General features: G+C 43.7%; 1 protein-coding gene across 1 annotated transcript; it reads right to left on the bottom strand.

Annotated features, from left to right (window-relative positions):
- Nucleotides 1-10,150: 10,150 nt before the first annotated feature.
- Nucleotides 10,151-12,275, bottom strand: AMER2 (APC membrane recruitment protein 2). Its single transcript, XM_042839123.1, has 2 exons — nt 11,450-12,275; nt 10,151-11,275 (listed from the first exon to the last, which is right to left on the bottom strand). Exons 1-2 carry the CDS (start codon nt 12,273-12,275, stop codon nt 10,395-10,397), a joined length of 1,707 nt encoding a protein of 568 aa, XP_042695057.1. The 3' UTR covers nt 10,151-10,394.
- Nucleotides 12,276-17,919: the final 5,644 nt, after the last annotated feature.

The raw sequence follows: 17,919 nt of genomic DNA, 5'->3' as shown, positions 1-17,919 counted from the left end.
AAGTATATGTCTTCATTTACTTCCTGAAGCACTCTGATACACAAAGAAACCTCAAGGAACCACCACCCCATGAAGCAGGCAAGAACATCTCTGACAACATGACTCCTGGCTGCCCTGAGTTTAGCTGCCTCAACATCTCCCATCACTGCACACCTCTACGATGCTTTCTGCACCTGTAACCAGTCAAATTCTGCTTATTTGGGGCTTCAACTTAGATCTTCACTCAGATCTGAATTCACTCCTCTGTCCAAGTGGCCTATGAATTCCAAATGACACCAACAGCTGGAAGAAGGGCCCGTCCCTGACTCTCACCACAGTGCACAGGTTGTTATCAGCACAGACCGTTAGTCTTTGGAGTAGCAGCAGGAGATATACTTCAACAGGCTCCAATCTTTTCCTCCTTGCACTCGTCTTGTTCTATTTAAAATGGTATCTAGTGGTTCCATTTCTGTCTTATCTTTTAAAACAATCATTCTTCTTAAGCTAGAAGAATACACGCAGCATTCAAGGATGAGTCCTCCTCATTAGTCAGAACAAGAGACCTCCTGTTCCCAGGATCTGAGCACCTCAGCCAAGTGCTCTGGGTCTTCACAGAGTAAAAGGTGACATGTCGTTAAAGATGAAGCAGGTTCTTACTCCTCATCTGCCACAGCAGCAGCCATGGCTGCTGAAATAACCCCTTGCAGAAACGTTTGAGCCTCTCTTCCACATCCCCCTTGGGGTGCTGTGGAATGATTTTAATTGGAAGCAGATGTGCAATGTGGTAGGTAGGAGCAGGCCTATGCTCAGTGTGAGCTCCTAGAAAATAATTTCTGTATGATCACTTCAGAAGGGAAAAATACCATGATTCATGGGAGATTATTTAAAATGAGACTAATAGGCACTCAGAGTCAGTTGCCTGGTCAGTATTCCTTACCAATTATTAGGAGTCAAGAATGTTCTCTCACTTGATAACTTAGCAGAATGGAGCATTCAACTTCAGCGAATGGCCAGAGGGAGATTTCCAAGCCATTATTTCAGTTGCAAACATTTTGGGGATTCCACTTTTTTAATAAATGGCCACGAATATCACAGAGGTGTGCTATTGGGATTGACCTGGGTTTCAGGTGGGCAGGGACCGTTAGCTGAATAACAGAAACTCAGCATCTTAATTTCAGAAAGGAGTTTTTGTCACTTTTCTCAATTTTTTTCTGTCACAACAGATCTGCCACCTACTGTAGCCTGGTTTCACAGAACAGCCGCATCACACATCTGCAGTTTCCAAGATTCATATGGTTGCTGTACATTTGCTCTACACTTCATTGCAACACCTTTGCCCCTCAAGAACCCAGTAGCTGTGCTTGGACACAAGCAATGCAATCACCAGGCAATCTTCTGCAGCAGGGAATAATTATTCAACAACTCTTTTACTTCCAGATGTGTACGGTAAAACACAAAAATGCAACAGGGAACATAGGCCAAGAAGGCCTGAATGTAAAATTGCTTATGCATTAAATCATGGGGAAAACCTTTTTTCAGTCTCATTCCAGCTACTGGAAAGAAATGTTATGCTTGTACAAACATAGGATCAATGTATACCGTGTCACCATGTCCTGCTCCTTGCTTGCATAATGAGCTTTCTCATACCTTTTGTTTTGTTGCTCCTCAAAAATGTTTGAACAGATTTTATTTCAGTTCTTATTCTGTCAGGTTCAGTATCTAAATAGACAAGTAGTAGCATGGGGGAGGCTTTTTGAAACTCAGCTCAATGAAGAAAATAAATGCAAAGGTTGCAACCAAACTGATGCAAGTGCAAAATGTATCTTTGAAACGCATGAAATGTAGAGAAAGTTGCAAATCAGAATTCTAAAAAATATCACTTCACATTCATAGTAGTCAAGCCCCAGGTTTAAAGGCAAGAAATAAAGCTTTCAGTGGCAGTAGTGTTTTCTAGTTGTCATGCCAGAACTGTGGCTCCAGAGTTGATGCATGCCAAGAGAACCAGCTTCCCTGCTGGCTTCCTGACCAGGAGAAGCAGGAAGCAAAGGTGATTTGAAAAATAGAACAAAACCCAGTCCATTTCCATTGTCTTAGTGACTTAAAAGCAAAGCAAACAAAACCTAACAAAATAAAAACATGCTGACGAAACAGAAGAACTGGAAGACCAAACCTCACTCAGATTTGTGAAAGCCCTCCCCTTAGTAGCAAATTCAATCTAGTTATTTTGTGATGCTATTAGTAAAACTGCTACAGGCATTTCTACATTAAAATGGAACTGCATACATGTGCATGTACTTTGTGCTATTCTGGGGACATCATTCCCTGATTCTTGCTTTCAAAAGCCTCATATTTTCCACTGCACTGAGTAGATCGACTCTATCTTTAATTCAAACATCAAAAAGTAACCTCCACATTCATCAGTGAAAAGTGACAACCGATTTTATTAACTGTATTCATTATAACACGTAATATGACAGTGGGAATGTTTTTCACTGTAAGATTTTTGAATGGAAAAAAAGTGCAGTTAGTCTGAGTTCCTTACATTCATTAGAAGCAAGACTACTGAAACCATCAACATTTACAATGACACATAAGCAAACACCAGAACCAGTGCCAATAAATACGCAGAGTAGCAAAATAAATATTTACAGAATTAAAAATAAAACAAACATTGATTAATATATCCTCGTGAGTTGCCAGGGAAAAAAGTCATCTATTGCTATCGGTTACGTTTTCCACATGTTAAGAATAGAGTGATTTAAGGAGACACGTATTCATCAAAGTTTGCAGAGGTGGAAAGGAGAAGATACGCCTAACAATCTGGTACAGAACCACCCCCTGGAGTGTTCTGATCTTTCACTCTGAAGAAGCTGGTGCACAGCCTAGTCAGATCATTGGCAAACCGTTTAGGTAAGAGCAGGGAGGTCTGGCTTTCCTCACTCATTATCTTGAATCGGTCACATGCTGCCTTGCTGGGGGTGGTCGACAAAAAACACAGGGGAAAATTGTAATAAGCAATGATTTGTCAGCTATAACACATCCAGTAAAAACAGATGAAGTGACTTCTAACAGGACACATCTGTCCCTTTCAGCACGTAGGAAGCCCCGCGAGCATCAGTTTGTCAGATGCAGCGTGGAGCAGTCCCTGCTACGTTTTCCTCAGGCACACCATGATATTTAAGCAGAGCTGAGCTGTGATAACAGACTGAGGAACTTCTCTATTTCCTGGACTTCCTGAACCTATGTTTTCCACCAAACACCTCCATATCTCCTTCTCCCTTTCAACAGAGCCACAAGCCACAACACCAGAGCTTTTCTGAGACAGATTGCTGACAAACATAGCAAGGAAAATTCGGATGGGGCTAAACTATGGGATCTCTGCTCAGCCTTAATACCAACCAACGCTGCTAACAGGGCCACTTATTTCAGTGGGAACACTGGTGGGCAGAGCTGTTGCTTGCCATCTCACAGCAGAGCATTTACTTCAACTTTACATGAAGGCAACAGCTTTAATCATGCTTTCTCTTTTGGAAAGCAGGGTAACATCAGGTGCTGCAGAAAGGTGCGTGCCCCCCACCTAGAATTTGGGGCTGTCTTATCCCACTACACTCCCTCCACAGCTTGTCCTTGGCCATGAGGGCAGCCCCCACCACCCTGCCAGGGCACAGATCTTTGCACATCCCTGATGAAATGAGAACCAAACATACCATGCAGTGGTCATGGGCTACAGAGGCTGTGGAAGTATCTAAGCTAAGTGCCTTGCTCCCCCAGCCCATGGGGTACAGGTGGGCTGGGCCAGACCCTTGGGTTTGCTGCCACGAACTGAGAAACATCACCAGATGCATAGCTTTTACACTATAAGTCAGGCTTAATTCAAAGCAGAGGTAGCCAATGTTCTTTTATGAGCATATTATGTTCAAAGATTCCAGTGCCTCTGCAAAAAGAGCCCGTGGAAGCAACCTGATACTGAAATAGCAACTGTTTTGATGCAATATCATCCAAAACAATAAAAATCTGTTCAAGTTCTTGCCATTCAATCTGCAGGCATTGCTTTCCTTAAAACAAATCTAAGATGTTGCTATGAAACAATTAAAGGAGGCATAATCAGTTACCATATTAAAAAAAAAATATCAAACAAGAGCAAAGACATCATAAGCAGGGATTTTAATGCTCTGGAAAGGATCTGGTCCTGTTTTTGCCATCAGAAGTTAAATTAAGGAAGACAATGATTGTGTTAACTGCAATTTAAACATGCTGAGCACTGGCCGTACAGAAGTGGCTGCTTGTTATAACAGAAAAACAATAGAAAGACATGTTTTGCATTCAAATCAGTGGAAGTATAACTACACTAATATTAAAGACTGCACAATCACCCAAATAATGTTTATCTTCTAAAAAAGGGAAGACTTATTTAAGAAACACTTCCTGTTTCCTTCAAGATTAAGAGATTAAGAACCTTCTCCAGCTCCTATTGGAGTCAGTGGAAGCTTTGCCACAGCAGAACTTAGCTTGGCTTAGAAATAGATCGTCAGACTGTGTTGGCAGAGGCTGCTTTTCTGGCTCTGTGGCCATACCTGCATTAGCTTCTACCTCAGAGCATCACTTGGATGTGATATTACAGGCAAAGCAATCTTCCTTTAGCCACTGCTGTTAGAATTGTTAACAGAACCGTTTTCACTTGCTCTGTGAAGTATAGAACCTTTTCCCCTCTCCAGTACACCTTTGGGTCTATTTATTTAAACATATATAGAAAGGAAAAAAGAAAAGCAGCTCTAGCAAAGATAAAAATATCTCGGAACTGCCTCCATAACAAACAGCCTCCAGGCTTTTCCACATGTGTGACATGCTTCCCTGCTAGATTTGATAAATTGCGCACAACAGAGAAGTGGAAGGATATGTGCCACTCTGCAAAATATCACTCAGCATCCTCACCCACATGTATGAGATCACACAGCACATTTTAAGTATCTGTGCTGCTTGTTCTGAAGGCAAATTCGTTTTTTCCATACAAGGAGTAAAGCCCTTTTGAAAACAACATTGGCAGCAGCTCCTCCTTTTGAGTGATGGAGGGGTAGGGTAAAAATCTCCATTTCCCAACCAAGTGCAGTATAGTTGAGTGAGAACAAGAGATGGGGGGCGGGGGTTGGAGAAGGTGTTCCTAGGCAATAAGCTTGGATGGAGAAGCTCCCCAAGGTAGGAAGAGATTTAACAATTTGCTTTTGCAGGAGTAAAGGCCCCCAGGTTGTGGCTTGAGTGGTTATAGCTCTTTGCATATGGCATATCCCTTTGCATAAGGCAAGTTCTTCTGTTTCCCTTTACAAGTAATGGACTTAGAAAACACCAAATCAACACTGACCATTCCAACCAAGATGCCCACATAGAAGACAAGATGTGAACTAAAGACGATCTAAAAAATTTCCATGAGTCAGACTAAAAATCAGCTACCTCTGAAAGCAATCAGTGCGACAGATTTGGATGCTTTCTGCCCACAGCAAACAGCATGTGAACCATCAGAAGGGAAACCCACAGTGGAAGGGAGGGATGCTGCACAGAGAGCAGTCCCAGGCTACCAAAGGACGAGTGGCAGCAGCTCTCAGATGAGTCAGTCGTTGTGCAGTTCTGCCAGGACAAATAGGGCTGTGTCATCGTAATGAAAATGTAAACAAAGCAAAACAAACAAAAACAAAGCATAAACCAAAATCAAAATAAAAAAGGGAAAAGCCAAACCTAGAAAAAAAATACTGCGGAAACTGTCACATGTAAGCTCTGCCAAGAGTCAATCCTGCAACATCTTTAATTGTTGTCAAATTGGTTTCTGAGACAGAAGCCTTAGCCTTTCATATCGATAACCATGAAAATACATTTCCAGGCCACCTTGCCTGAAGTCCCCTACTATCACTGTTAGATAACCATGTGCCTTATAAGTGGCTATTGTTACCGTGAACTGTCTGTACCATTATCTTGCTGAAAAGCCTTTTCTGAAAGTAGTCCATTAGAGCAGGCAAAAAAAACCCTCAGAGCATGGCCACGTAGCAGAATCAATGGCTCCCTTTGATCTGCAAGCTCGTTCAGCACTACAGATCTAAAAAACAACTAGGGTTTGCTTTGCTAAGCAAAGCCCGTTAATTTGGCTCATCTGATAGCACTGATAGCATCTTACTGAAAATGCCATCTGTATCAGATGTTTTGAAGACTTTGGTGCAATACTCGCTTAGCTTAGATAAATAATTTAGTAAGAGATTCATTAAAAAATAATCAGTGAATTAATTTTCATAGTGTACATCTGTGCACGTAATTTTTAAAATTCAGTCCTCTACTACCCTGAATGATGGTAAGGATGTTCACAGTGGATGAAGGAAGTGCTGGTGATTGATGGAGTAATAATGAACATGGATGTTTCTTATTCTAGTCATGTAATTTCTTCTGAAATCTGTTACATGGATTTGAGTCCTATTACTGGCAAGAGCAAAATGCACTACGGGTAACGTAAGAGCCTTTATGTCTGGTGCAGGCCACACGTATAGCACAGATAACTCCTACTGTAACAAAAGAAGTCCACAAAAACATCATTTCATGCTAAAAAAGGGAAATCTCTTGTGCTGATATATATAGGACAGGAATGTATACCACTGAAATCACAGTAGATAGCTAAAAACGCTACACAATATATAGAAACAGCCTAAGAACATACAAATCAGCAGTGACCTGGAAGTGCAAAGAGTATATAGAACTAATGCCAAGTTCTGATCTATAAAATCCTTTATGAATGACATACAAGCTGGTAATTACAAAGCATCACTTGGACCACAAAACAACAAAGAAAACAAGTAAACAAAAGTATTCTTTAAGGAAATTGAAACTGTTACAGAATGGGGAACGTTATCTTTGGGACTCAGAACACTTCTACCTCGATACCTACTGAAGCCAGGGAAAATATATGCCTGAACACAGTAATATAAATAAGGATGCAAAGCACCACAGAATGCCTCAGGACTTCTACCTCCGTGTGTCTCAGCCTTTAAATCCAGCAAGCCATTAACTGTTTGTTATTAGGCATCTCACAGTATTTTACAGGGATCTTTCAGGAACTAAATACAGGTGTAAAGAAAGCCTTTGAACTTCCTTTCAGTGATTGTTTCAGGCATTGTGCAGAGTTATACAAATATTTCCACGACAATTGAAAGCCCTAGTAAATATTACATTTTCAATTACCTTTTGGAAGATTAACATAGATGGCTTAAAGACAAAAGTGAGTTTTATAAATATAAAGTTAATCCGAGCATTACATTGTATTTTTCTCTCACACAACCATTACCCTGAATCAGTGTCAGCGTGTCGCAATGGTTCAAAACACTGACGCCCTACCACAGTTACTTTCCCATTTTCCTTTTAAGGATATGATTGTCCTTAAAATATGTACACAGCAAGCAGCCAAATGAACCACCAAGGGATCTACAGGACATACTTACACAGGGACATGGCAGAAATGACCAGAGAGCACCTGGCCTGGCAGGTGAGCACAGATGTGCTCCCACCCCATTCTGGGCTCCAGCCCAGGGCTGCCCGCTCTGCACGGCGGTCAGCACTGAGCAGCCAGCATGCAGGGGAAGGAGGGAAAACAGGGCAGAAAACAGAGAGAAAATGAAGGGCAGCCAAAGCATTTTAATGATCTTGTTAGTCAGTAGGTGCGAGGGAGCTAGTCTACTGTTAGTCAATCGGTTTCTTGATACATACACGCCACAACGCAAATGAAATGCATACAAGGAATAATTTGCCACAGACAAGTCCTGCAGAAATGGCAGCTGATACCTTCTAGTGATTCAAAGAAGCATCACTGATACTCCCGCAACCAGTGCTTCCAGTTCTGTGTATTACCCAAGCCCACCGCATCCTCCCTCCCTCTCGACTTCCAGTACCCTATAGAATCTCCCTGTACAATCTGTCCGTCAAACATAATGGAGAACTATGATTTTTTAGCAGAGCTGTCATGCAAGGAAAGATATGCTCCTTATAGTCACATGGAAACAGAACAGAAAAAAGGATGTTAGGCTTAGGGCTGAACAGTAGGATAACATTCAACGCTCTGTACATCCAACCTTTTGAGGGTATTTTAGCTTTAACTTTCTAAAATGCATAAGCAGAGTTAGGCCAAACGCAAACCTCTTTGTCAGGCAATCATCACCAGCGTGCTGTGAAACAGATTGGTGGTGCATCCCCTCAGTCTGCATGTAGGAGTGTGCATGCGTGGCCATGTTTGCACAGGTGTGAGAGTGCAGGGTGTGTGTCTGCTGTGTGCATGCACGCTGGGAGGAGGTGGGCTCTGACTAGGCATGCATATGTACAACGTGTCTGTGTGAGTAGGCATGTAGAAACCACACGTATGTATGTTACAAGGGAGACATACAAAATTATCTTCTGTGAAGTGTATTAAGGTTCTTACTCAAACCACAAAAACAGGGACTGAGCAGAAAAGAACAATTTCTCCCTAGTCACTGGGGTGGCACAGCTTGGTGTTCCGTCCTGCAGTGACTGCACAGCCAGATGCCAATTCTCCTCTTGTGACCACAAGGTCATCACCTCAGTGAACCACGCATATAAGACATACTTATATGTTATTCCTGGCTTTTTATGGTTTATCTGTAACCTTAATATCCTTCAAATGTATATCCTGTATATTTACTTTCCTTTTTTTCTTTCTTTCTTTCAGTTTAAGAAACAGTAAAACCAACTGCTATATAAGATCAGACCCATTAGCTTCAGTTACGTGAATTTAGGACTCTCTGCATAATATAGTCTTATATTCTTAAAATGTATATTATTTGTAAGATACACCGGAGCATATATTTTATATTAGCTGTGGTCTGATGATTAAATACTCATATCAAAATATTTTGTAAATACATAATATTCGCTTTTAATCTTCAGTGATTTTTGGAGCTTTTTCAGTGTATCATAAAAATATGTCCTCAGGCACATTAAAACCCTATTAAATTTCTTGGAAATGTTGTCAGTGTCCACGTACAGTAGCCACTACTCAAAAACATGCTGACCATTAATACATTTCTCATAAGATCCAAGCTCATCAGACCATTTCATGGACCATTAGCCTACCATATTTCTTTTCATCTCTTTAAGTAAAATTATTATTAAGAATGAAAATAAAAAGCAACAAGAACCCAGACTTTCTTTAAATAGTCAAAAACTAATTTTATATATTTTAAAAAATAATAATTAAAAAACTTGTTTCTTTCCTGGGTTCCTCCTCTGTAAGATTTAAGCCCAGAGTAACTTTGCCTAAACCCCTGAAAATAGAGGTTTGCAATGGCAATGCTGTCAGAAATTCTCCTCTGACATGGAATGTGCCACTCGAATTAAATCAGCACTTCAGACTTACTTAACTGGGGATGCATGAGCCCATACAAAACAGAGTTTTGCTCTAATTTAAGGTACTTACACAAAGTTCTATCATTTTAGAACTGTAAAATTATCTACCTATAAAAACTAACTTCTGTTTAAACTCTAGATAATACAGACAGGTGATTTCTTTCTATAAAAAAATTTGTATCATTGAGTAAATCTGCTAAAATATGTATATATTTACAAATGGCAAGCAAGTTATTGTATAAATGTGAACAGTGTGTATATATTGGCATTTAGTAAATTGTTTCCCTGAACCTGATTATATGCATTATTGGACAACTATTGATGTAAACATCTGAACCTACGTCAGGTGTCTCTGTTACCCAATTACATTAGAGCAGATCAAAACGAACCAAACAGACAGACAAACAAAAATAGATTTTCCTGTTGGACAAATCCACCTAACTCCTTAATTAGCTACTGCACATAAGTCAATCAAGTCTGCTGCTGAGCAGTGCTCTCATTCCTACATCAGGTAAAATACCTGTTAGGTTGTTTGTTTTTTGCTTGGTATTTTTCTCCAACATCTTGCAGACCAAACACTACTTTTGGCGTCAGGCACCCTCCCCCCACTCCTCCCCAGGAACAATTAAGAGATAAGTGTAGTGGGGAACCTCTTATGTCGCTCCTTTCGTAACTCTTGCTCCCTTGAAGAACATGTGGCACTGCTTTGCATGAGGGAAGATACTCATTTAGGTTCATAATCCAAGTTCTGCTTTCACAAAGGCATGTTAAAATGAACCTCCCCAGTACTCAGTGCTGCAGAAAAAAGATACAAACGTAAAAAAAAAAAAAAAAAAAAAAAAGTGCTTGAAAAGTTGTCTTCTTGTATTCAGCCATACAGATTCAGAAGTGCAGGCCGACATAGTATAGTGAGATAAGCCTTTTAGGTTCCCCCTTCAGGCAATGCAAAATTAACACACTGTTTGTGACCTCCTATGCAGATTTTCACATACTGATCTTGCTGTCTATCTTTATGTCCACCTGCTCTTCAATTACTTTTTGGCACTGTCCTGGTATGTGGCAGCTTTCACCGTTGTCCCTGCTAAGCCCCTGTTACTGACTCGGCGTACCAGTACTTTAGAGACAGGGATTTTTGTTCTGTGCATTTCACTTTTGGCCAGGTGATGGTGTGCAACGTGATGGCTGTTACTGGTATCTGTTCCATGGCTAGCAGGATGCGATGCAAGGTGTTTAATGCTGATGGGTATTTTGGAGTCCTTCACTGTGCTTGAGGGCGTTTTCAGTGAGCACGTGGTCGTTATTGGAGACACAGGCTTGGAGCGTGGCGTACAGGTGACCTCTTCTTCTGGAGGTCCTCCTGGTGGGTTTTCATCAGGCTCAGCATAGAGGTCATAGAGTGCATCCCCGCTGTAGCTGTCCCTGGGAAGGGTCTCCTTCTGGATGCTTGTAGTGCTGTCTTCTTCAGGACCAGGGGTGGTGGAATCCCAGTAGCCCTCATCACTATTTGGGACACCTTCGTGCTGTTCCTTCTCCCTGCCCTTCTGCTCCTCTTTGTTGTTAAGGTGAATGGGGATCTGGTTGAGGCCACCACGTTTCACCACCACTCTGTTCTGGGCCCCCTCAGTACCTTGGTTCTCCTTCAGCTCCTCGGCTGTCTTTGTCCCTCCTCCACCTCCTCCTCTTCCTCTTGTTTCGGTCTCTTCTGTCTGTGACAGCATATCCCAGAACTCTTGCAGGTAGGTATCATCCACCTGGTCCGGGCTGGCCATCTCCTCCCCTCCTCCTTGATAGGCAACCATGGTGGAGTGCTTCTTGGATGCGCCCAGCTTGCTGGCCCCGGGGGTGCTCTTCTCGCAGCCACCACTCCCGCTGCCCACATCCTCCTCCTGGTCCGCAATAATATCTCCGCAGCCTGTAAGAGAGTCAAAGCTTTTCAGTGAAGTCACGTCAGCAAACATCAAACAAATACGATCAATCGACTGCTCTGAGGGTGGATCAACAGAGGAAGGGTCAGGGGCGGCTGCCGTCTCTTGACCGCTATCACAGTGAGGTTCAACAGGGGAAATAGTCGTTATTGGAACGTCACCTGTTATGGCCGCATCCTTCGCAGTCCCAACCTCTCCTGCGCTCGGGTCCGGTCGCTCACCGCAGAGCTCCTCGAGTCTCCTTCCAGCAGCAGCAGCAGCAGGGTCCTCTCCGGGGGGAGTTCTGCCGTCCCACGACTCCCCAGCTCCCGCCTCGGGCTCCCCGGCCGAGCCACACGCGTCCCCGCCGCGCTTCTCCCGCTGCGACTCGGGACCGGCGTCTCCCGCGCCGTTCGGAGTTTCAGACAAAGGTTTCGGCGCCTCCTCTTTGATGCACTCCAAGCTGGCAGTCAGAGACCCCGGCATAATAAGACCGGACGGGATTTCTGAGGCTTCTCCCCTCTCCTCTTTGCCGTTTTTGTCCTTTCTGTGCCACCGCATGCTGCTGAAGATCCCTTTCAGCCCCTTCTTTTGTCTGCCGCCAGCCCGCTGCTCCGCGTTCTCCGCCGCCTTGCCGTTCTCCGGCCTCCCGTTCTTCCTCAGTAGGGAGAAGAAGCTGTGCGATTTGGCCACCGAGCCGCCGGCCGAGCTGCCGAGGCCGCCGGCCGCCCTGCTTGGAGCATCCTTCCCTCGCGCTTCCCCGCCGCCCCCGTCGTCCTTCTTGCCGCTCTCCAGCACGGCGTCGGCCAAGCCATCGTGCGTCCTGCTCCGCACCATCCCCGTCTTGCTCGCGCCCTTCCCCTCCCCACCTTTGCTCCTCACCCCGAAGATGCTCGGCATGGTGCCCCCGGATTTCCTCCTCTTGAACAATTTGAAGGCGGTTTTGTTAATCTTTCCCGACGGCTGCTCGGCGGCCGGAGGCTCGGCACAGTCGCAGTGCGAGTCCATGTCTGCCGCCGCCGCTCCCCGCCGCGGCCTTCTCCTCCACCTCCTCCTTCACCTCCTCCTCCTCCTCCTCTCCGCCGCCGCCGCCCGGTGCCCGGTGCAGCCTCACTGACAGCCCCGCCGCCGCCGCCGCCGCTCCCGCCGCCGCCCGCCTATCTCCATGGCAACCCGGAGGGGGCTAAGCCGCTTTCCTCCGCCGTGGGCCTGCGCCAGGCCGCTGTCATCCGCCCTCAATCAACCTGAGCCGCCGCAGCCACGCCGGCAGCGCCCCTTTCGTCCACCCCTCCCCAAATGGCTTACATAACTTAACCCGTGTGGTCCTGCGCGGCTCTCGCCTCACGCGTCCCGCCGGGCGCTGAGAGAAGCCCTGGTGCCGCACAGCCTCGCGTCCCTTTTCTCTCTGCGGTGCTCGGGACTCCTTTTCCCAATCGCTGCGTGTCCCCATCGCCGGTGGCTGGAGGGGAGCCGTGGCCGCTCACCCTCTTGCTGTGGGAGGTTCTGTGGGCTGGTAGCCCACCTTCCAGGGCTTTACCCACACCCCCACATCCACTCGGGTGGTCACAGTCCCCACTCGTGGCCACGGTCCACTGCCACAAGCAGTGGGGGCATCTCTGGTGAGACCTAATCACAGCCTTCCAGTACTTGAAGGGCCCTTACAAGCAGGAGGGAGGCTGTCTTTTTATGTAGTCTGATAGTGATAGAACGTGGGGGCTTGACTTTAAACTAAAAGTGGAGGCATTTAGGTTTCATGTTAGGAAAAAGTTCTTTGCTCAGAGGGCACTTAGGCACCGGCAGGAGCTGCTCAGAGAGCTGTGGGTGCCCCATTCCTGGAGGTGCTCAAAGCCAGGTTGGATGGGGCTCTGGGCAGCCTGAGCTGGTGGATGGCAACCCTACCCATAACAGAGCTGGATCTTGATGATCTTTAATGTCACTTCCACCGTAAGACATTCTGTGATTCTATGAAATTAACCTGGCCTGACGTGTTCTTCTGGAAGTGGCCCCCAGCGCCCTGCTCTGTGTCCTTGTCTTGGGCAGGGGTTGGGCCAGTTAATCTCCAGAGGTCCCTGACCATCCTGTGACTGTTCCAAACTGGTTTGGTGGCGCTACCACTATCAAGGCAGAGCAATTTTGAGTTGAGAGCAGTGCACCACACCTGGCTGTGGGAGAGCTGCTTTCAGCTGAAGCTGGTATAACCTACATAACCTGGTTGTCCAGTGACCAGTGTACAGGGTTAGTCTGGGGCCCTCCAAACAGAAACAATCCTCTTGGCTTTTAAGCAGTTCTAAGCACAATTGAGACCTACAAGAGAAGAGCTGTATGTCAACCCTCTGGTTCGGGGCTAGGTTCTGGCCTCTGAAGTTAGTAAAATGTTTTGCATTCATTGACTTCACTGCTTGGAAAAATTAGCTGTGTTTTCTTTCTGTAACATAGGACATTCACTGCACTTCCCCACTAGGGCAGGTTGTGAATGATTTACCCAGTGATTTTAGCCCTTCTGTTCATTTATTAAAAGTTCCATTTTCATTCACAGTTGCTGCTTGTTCATTAAGAGCAATATGAGCACATAATTCAACATACATGTATCCCCTGCCTTCTGCTAGAGATGGAGGAAAGGATGAATGAGACAGAAGCCAAGACTGTGGCTGGAAGAGGGTTGAGTTACATTGCACAGTGTGCACTGCATCCATCTGCATAGCACCCAGAAGCCATGGAGGCATGAGGTCACTTTGAGCCTCCATCAAACCCCATCACGTGGGATGTTAACTGCTCTCTAGTCAAATGGATGAAACTCGATAAAAAAGAGAAAGTATCGAATCTTCTTCTGCAGATGCAAATACACGTATGTCCTTTGAAAAACTGGTAGAACAAAACCTGGTCACATGCCTCGTATAAATGTGGAACTCTTATTTAATAAATAATTTAATAAATTTAATAAATAAGAGTTGGCCAAATTGATGGACTTAGAGACTTTCTGTAATTTTATGTTCTGGTGCTTTGCTACATTTCACCAGTTCCTTACATTATATCAATTTTTCTTTAAACAGTGAGTCCAAAGGAGTGGGATAGAGAGAGACAAAAGGATGAGGCCAGATGACTTAATGCTTCACAGCTGTACAGGAACAGACAAGTTATTGTGCCCTCTTCTTTTTTTGTGTGTGAATATTTGCAGCCATGAAGGAAAGAGTGGACTTTTAGCTTTTTTTCTTTCAACTTAAAATCCAAGTGTTAATGGAAGAAAGTGACTTGGGGTCAGTCTGAAATTACTATTTAAGAAGTGTTTTGACAAATTGAATTCTTCTACACTTTTCTTCTTAATCCTTTTCCACTTTTTAATATGTGATTTAAATAATCTTGAAGTACCTTTGGAAATGGATGCTCATTTTAAAATGAAAAATCAAAGCACTGGATTTTGAAAGGGACAAATTAAACGTTCCTTTTTTTTTTTAATAATAATATTTTGTTTTAACATGAAGACATCTGTGAATTCAGCATGAACTCATGACGTGCTTTGGTTAACATGCCCTTTCAACAAAGCATTCACTGCTGTCTTCTAACTAAAGACAAGTAATGCTGAGAGGTGGTTATATTCATGCAAATTCAGTTTTACCCTTAGAGATATTTGGGCATGGGGCAGCTGTGAGATCAAGGGAGTTGGGGTAAAATGTTCTCTTCCAGACAATGGTTTTAAACTAAAGGAAGGGAGATTTAGATTAGATGTTGGGGGGAGTTTTTTATTGAGATAGTGGTAAGGTGCCAGGTTGTCCAAGGATGTTGTGGATGCCTCATCTCTGGAGGCTTTCAAGGCCAGGTTGGATTGGGCCCTGGGCAGTCTGGTCTAGTATTTGATCTAGGCAAATTGGAACTTAATGATCCTTGAGGTCCCTTCCAACCCAAACCATTCTATGATTCTATGATTCTATGATTCTATGATTCTATGATTCCATGATTCTATGATTCTGTGATGAATCGTATCCCAGTCCTCACATATAATGGCAGCTTCACACAGTTTGAGTGGAGTCTCTTTGCTCTTTTTGTTCCCCCTGCTTTTGGCTAGGAAGTCCCTTGGAAACAAATCATCTGGTGTCATTTTTGTAAAACTGAAAAGGGGTACAGGACCAATGCATTTTCAAGGTAAGCTGTGTTGGTTTCTAGAACAGGACAGCAGGGAACTGAATGAAAGGAAACCAGGGACATTCACCCCTTTGTACTCGTCTATTCTATCTGATTTTATATTCTAGGAGCCTTGCACAAAATGTGTATAAGATTCATCTCATCCCAAGGGGTATCAGCACAGATGGCGAGATCCTATGTTGGGCCTCATGTCACAGCCAACACCAGCAGATTATATTCCAGGAGAGAATCTATGGAAGAAATGTTTCAGAAAGTGGATTGGTCTTGGCTTGTAGAATGAATATTCCAGACATGCAATCACTATGTAGCAAAATTATTCAGAAAAGATCGTTTAAAAAACACACAGCATTTGCAGGTATATAAACTTTGGTAGAAGTTGTGGACTCCAAGATGAGAGCTATCTTCTTCCTTATTCTCTGAACATACCCTAGAGCTTTTCTGGGCTTCTTGCTTAGGATTACTAAACTTCTGGTCCAGCTCCCAGCCTTGGCAACATCACTGACCTATGCTGAGACCCTCATGAAGCCACTGTTTGCTCCATTTCATCTGAGACTGCTGTCTGCTATGACCAAGATAGTAAGACCCTATCCTATCCTTGCCCCCTGCAGCATGCAGGAGCCACCGGGACATCACTAACTGTTCCCACCAGTCAAAGCAGCAGAACCATCACCCTGCTTTTCTCCAGAGTTTACACCAGACAGGCTCCTTCATTTCCCCTGGAGCCTGCAGCATACAGCACAGAATACTGCACAGAATACTGAATAAAAATCCTAAGACTCTCCCAGTATGAATTAGTGATGGAAGTGACAGCTCTCTCAAGCCATCCTTTCCCTTGTTTTGACAGAAGCCCCCAAGCTTTGTGGTGTGTTGATGTTGTCTCACATGCTGAATGTTGTGTTACAAGACTGAGGTGTCTGCAAGCCTGCAGGTGCAGGAATTTTTATCTTCCATCGTCAGTTCTAAGCAACTTCAGTGACTCCGCAGAGCAACCTTCTCAACATATTACTCATAATATGCTCAAGTTTTATGCCAAAGTTTACCCATTTCCTTCTGAAGCTCTTTAGCTTACATTTTTTTTATTTTGTTTAGCACTCTCCAGAGCTGTGTCTCTACCCTCATATATATACTACAGTGCATGTATAATTAATGGGACTTAAAGTTACGACGATTTAAAACCGGTAGGTTCTCCTGATGATGAGTAGGGAATCTAAATTGCAAAAAGTGAATTGCAAGGCTCCAGCCAGCACGGTGCCTGCTTCTAGACCCAGACTGGAGATGGGAGGAAGTCAGCAGGCTTTTGAAAAGCCATAAACAATTGTTGTGCCAGTTCCTGAATGTGAGTGAAGGGAGGTGCAGAGCAATTGCAGGCTGATAGGGAAAGAAAGCTCACTACTTGAGAAGTTGTTGCAAACACTGCCATTCCTTCTTTTATCTTGGTCAGGTGTGCTACAGCACAGAAGAGCACTTCAGTGCATTCCAGGATCAGAAAATGGAAGAGTTACTGTTTGCTGGATTACTAAATCAAGATAAGTGATTCTGTGCTTCTTTAATATAAAAGTGGAGGTAAGGAAAAGCAGCCACCACATTCCCATTTCATGAGCCTGGAAGACTGTGTATGAGCCCAGAGAATGCTGGTGGGGACTTCACTAGGAGAAATACTTCTTGTTCTCACCCGTAACGGACTCGAGGCAAAGGCCATCAACACCTTTACACGTGAAAGAAATCCTACGGACATAGCAGTTTTTGTTTACTGCTGTCACTCAGTGCAATTTTATCAGAAAAATAAATAAACTCAGTGTTAAGTGGATGTTCAGGCTGAGCAAAACAGTGATGAGTTTTCTGAGATCGGCTAAAAGTCTGAAATGAGCAAGAAGGAAATTACTGTACTTTGTTTTTTGTTGTTTCTTTTCAACTGAAACAACATCTCTGTGTAAATGCTTATGTTATGCTATTTTAAAGAGAAAAATAGGAAATCAGTAACTCACCCCAAATGAAACAAAACATAAGTTTAACCCTTGAAAGAATTCTGTGTTTTCTGGTTCAGCTAATACTGGAAAAAATGGCTTGTATGCACACATTCTTTGTATTATCCAACTGTTCTTCTAACACAAAACAAAAGGATTACACAAAAATAAGGAAGGAATTGAGAAAATGAGAGGGGAAAAATACGCTTCATTTGTCTTAAAGCTACAGACACATTAAAAATGCAGGCAGTGCATGTAGCCCCCCAAGGGACAGATTTATTTCTAATTAATATTATGTCAGTGCCCTTGCCCAGTGCATGAGAAACAAAAACAAACCAAAAAAGCCCACGCTAGATTAATCCCACTGTAACACTGCAGTGAGAACCTCTAAGAATTAACCCAGCCCGATCCCAGATTGTCTTGCACTGTGATTACTGCAACTGTGGAGAGTTTATCTTCTTTGACCTAATGGACTGAAAAGAGAAATGTTTAAAAACAAAATCCCCAAATCCCCCCCCCCTTTTTTTTTTTTTTTTTTTTTTTTTACATAG

Source organism: Centrocercus urophasianus, unplaced genomic scaffold (assembly GCF_019232065.1).
Source record: "Centrocercus urophasianus isolate 14NV4802_14NV808 unplaced genomic scaffold, USGS_Curo_1.0 seq_9, whole genome shotgun sequence".
NCBI lineage: Eukaryota > Metazoa > Chordata > Aves > Galliformes > Phasianidae > Centrocercus > Centrocercus urophasianus.
Note: the sequence above shows the minus strand (reverse complement) of the source record. Positions and strands in the feature narration are given on the sequence as shown.

Coding starts and splice junctions, on each gene's coding strand:
- AMER2 (XM_042839123.1), bottom strand. CDS start 12,275: ATGGACTCGCACTGCGACTGTGCCGAGCCTCCGGCCGCCGAGCAGCCG. Junction 11,276..11,449: donor GAAGGATGCGGCCATAACAG/GTGACGTTCCAA, acceptor ACTCTCTTACAG/GCTGCGGAGATATTATTGCG.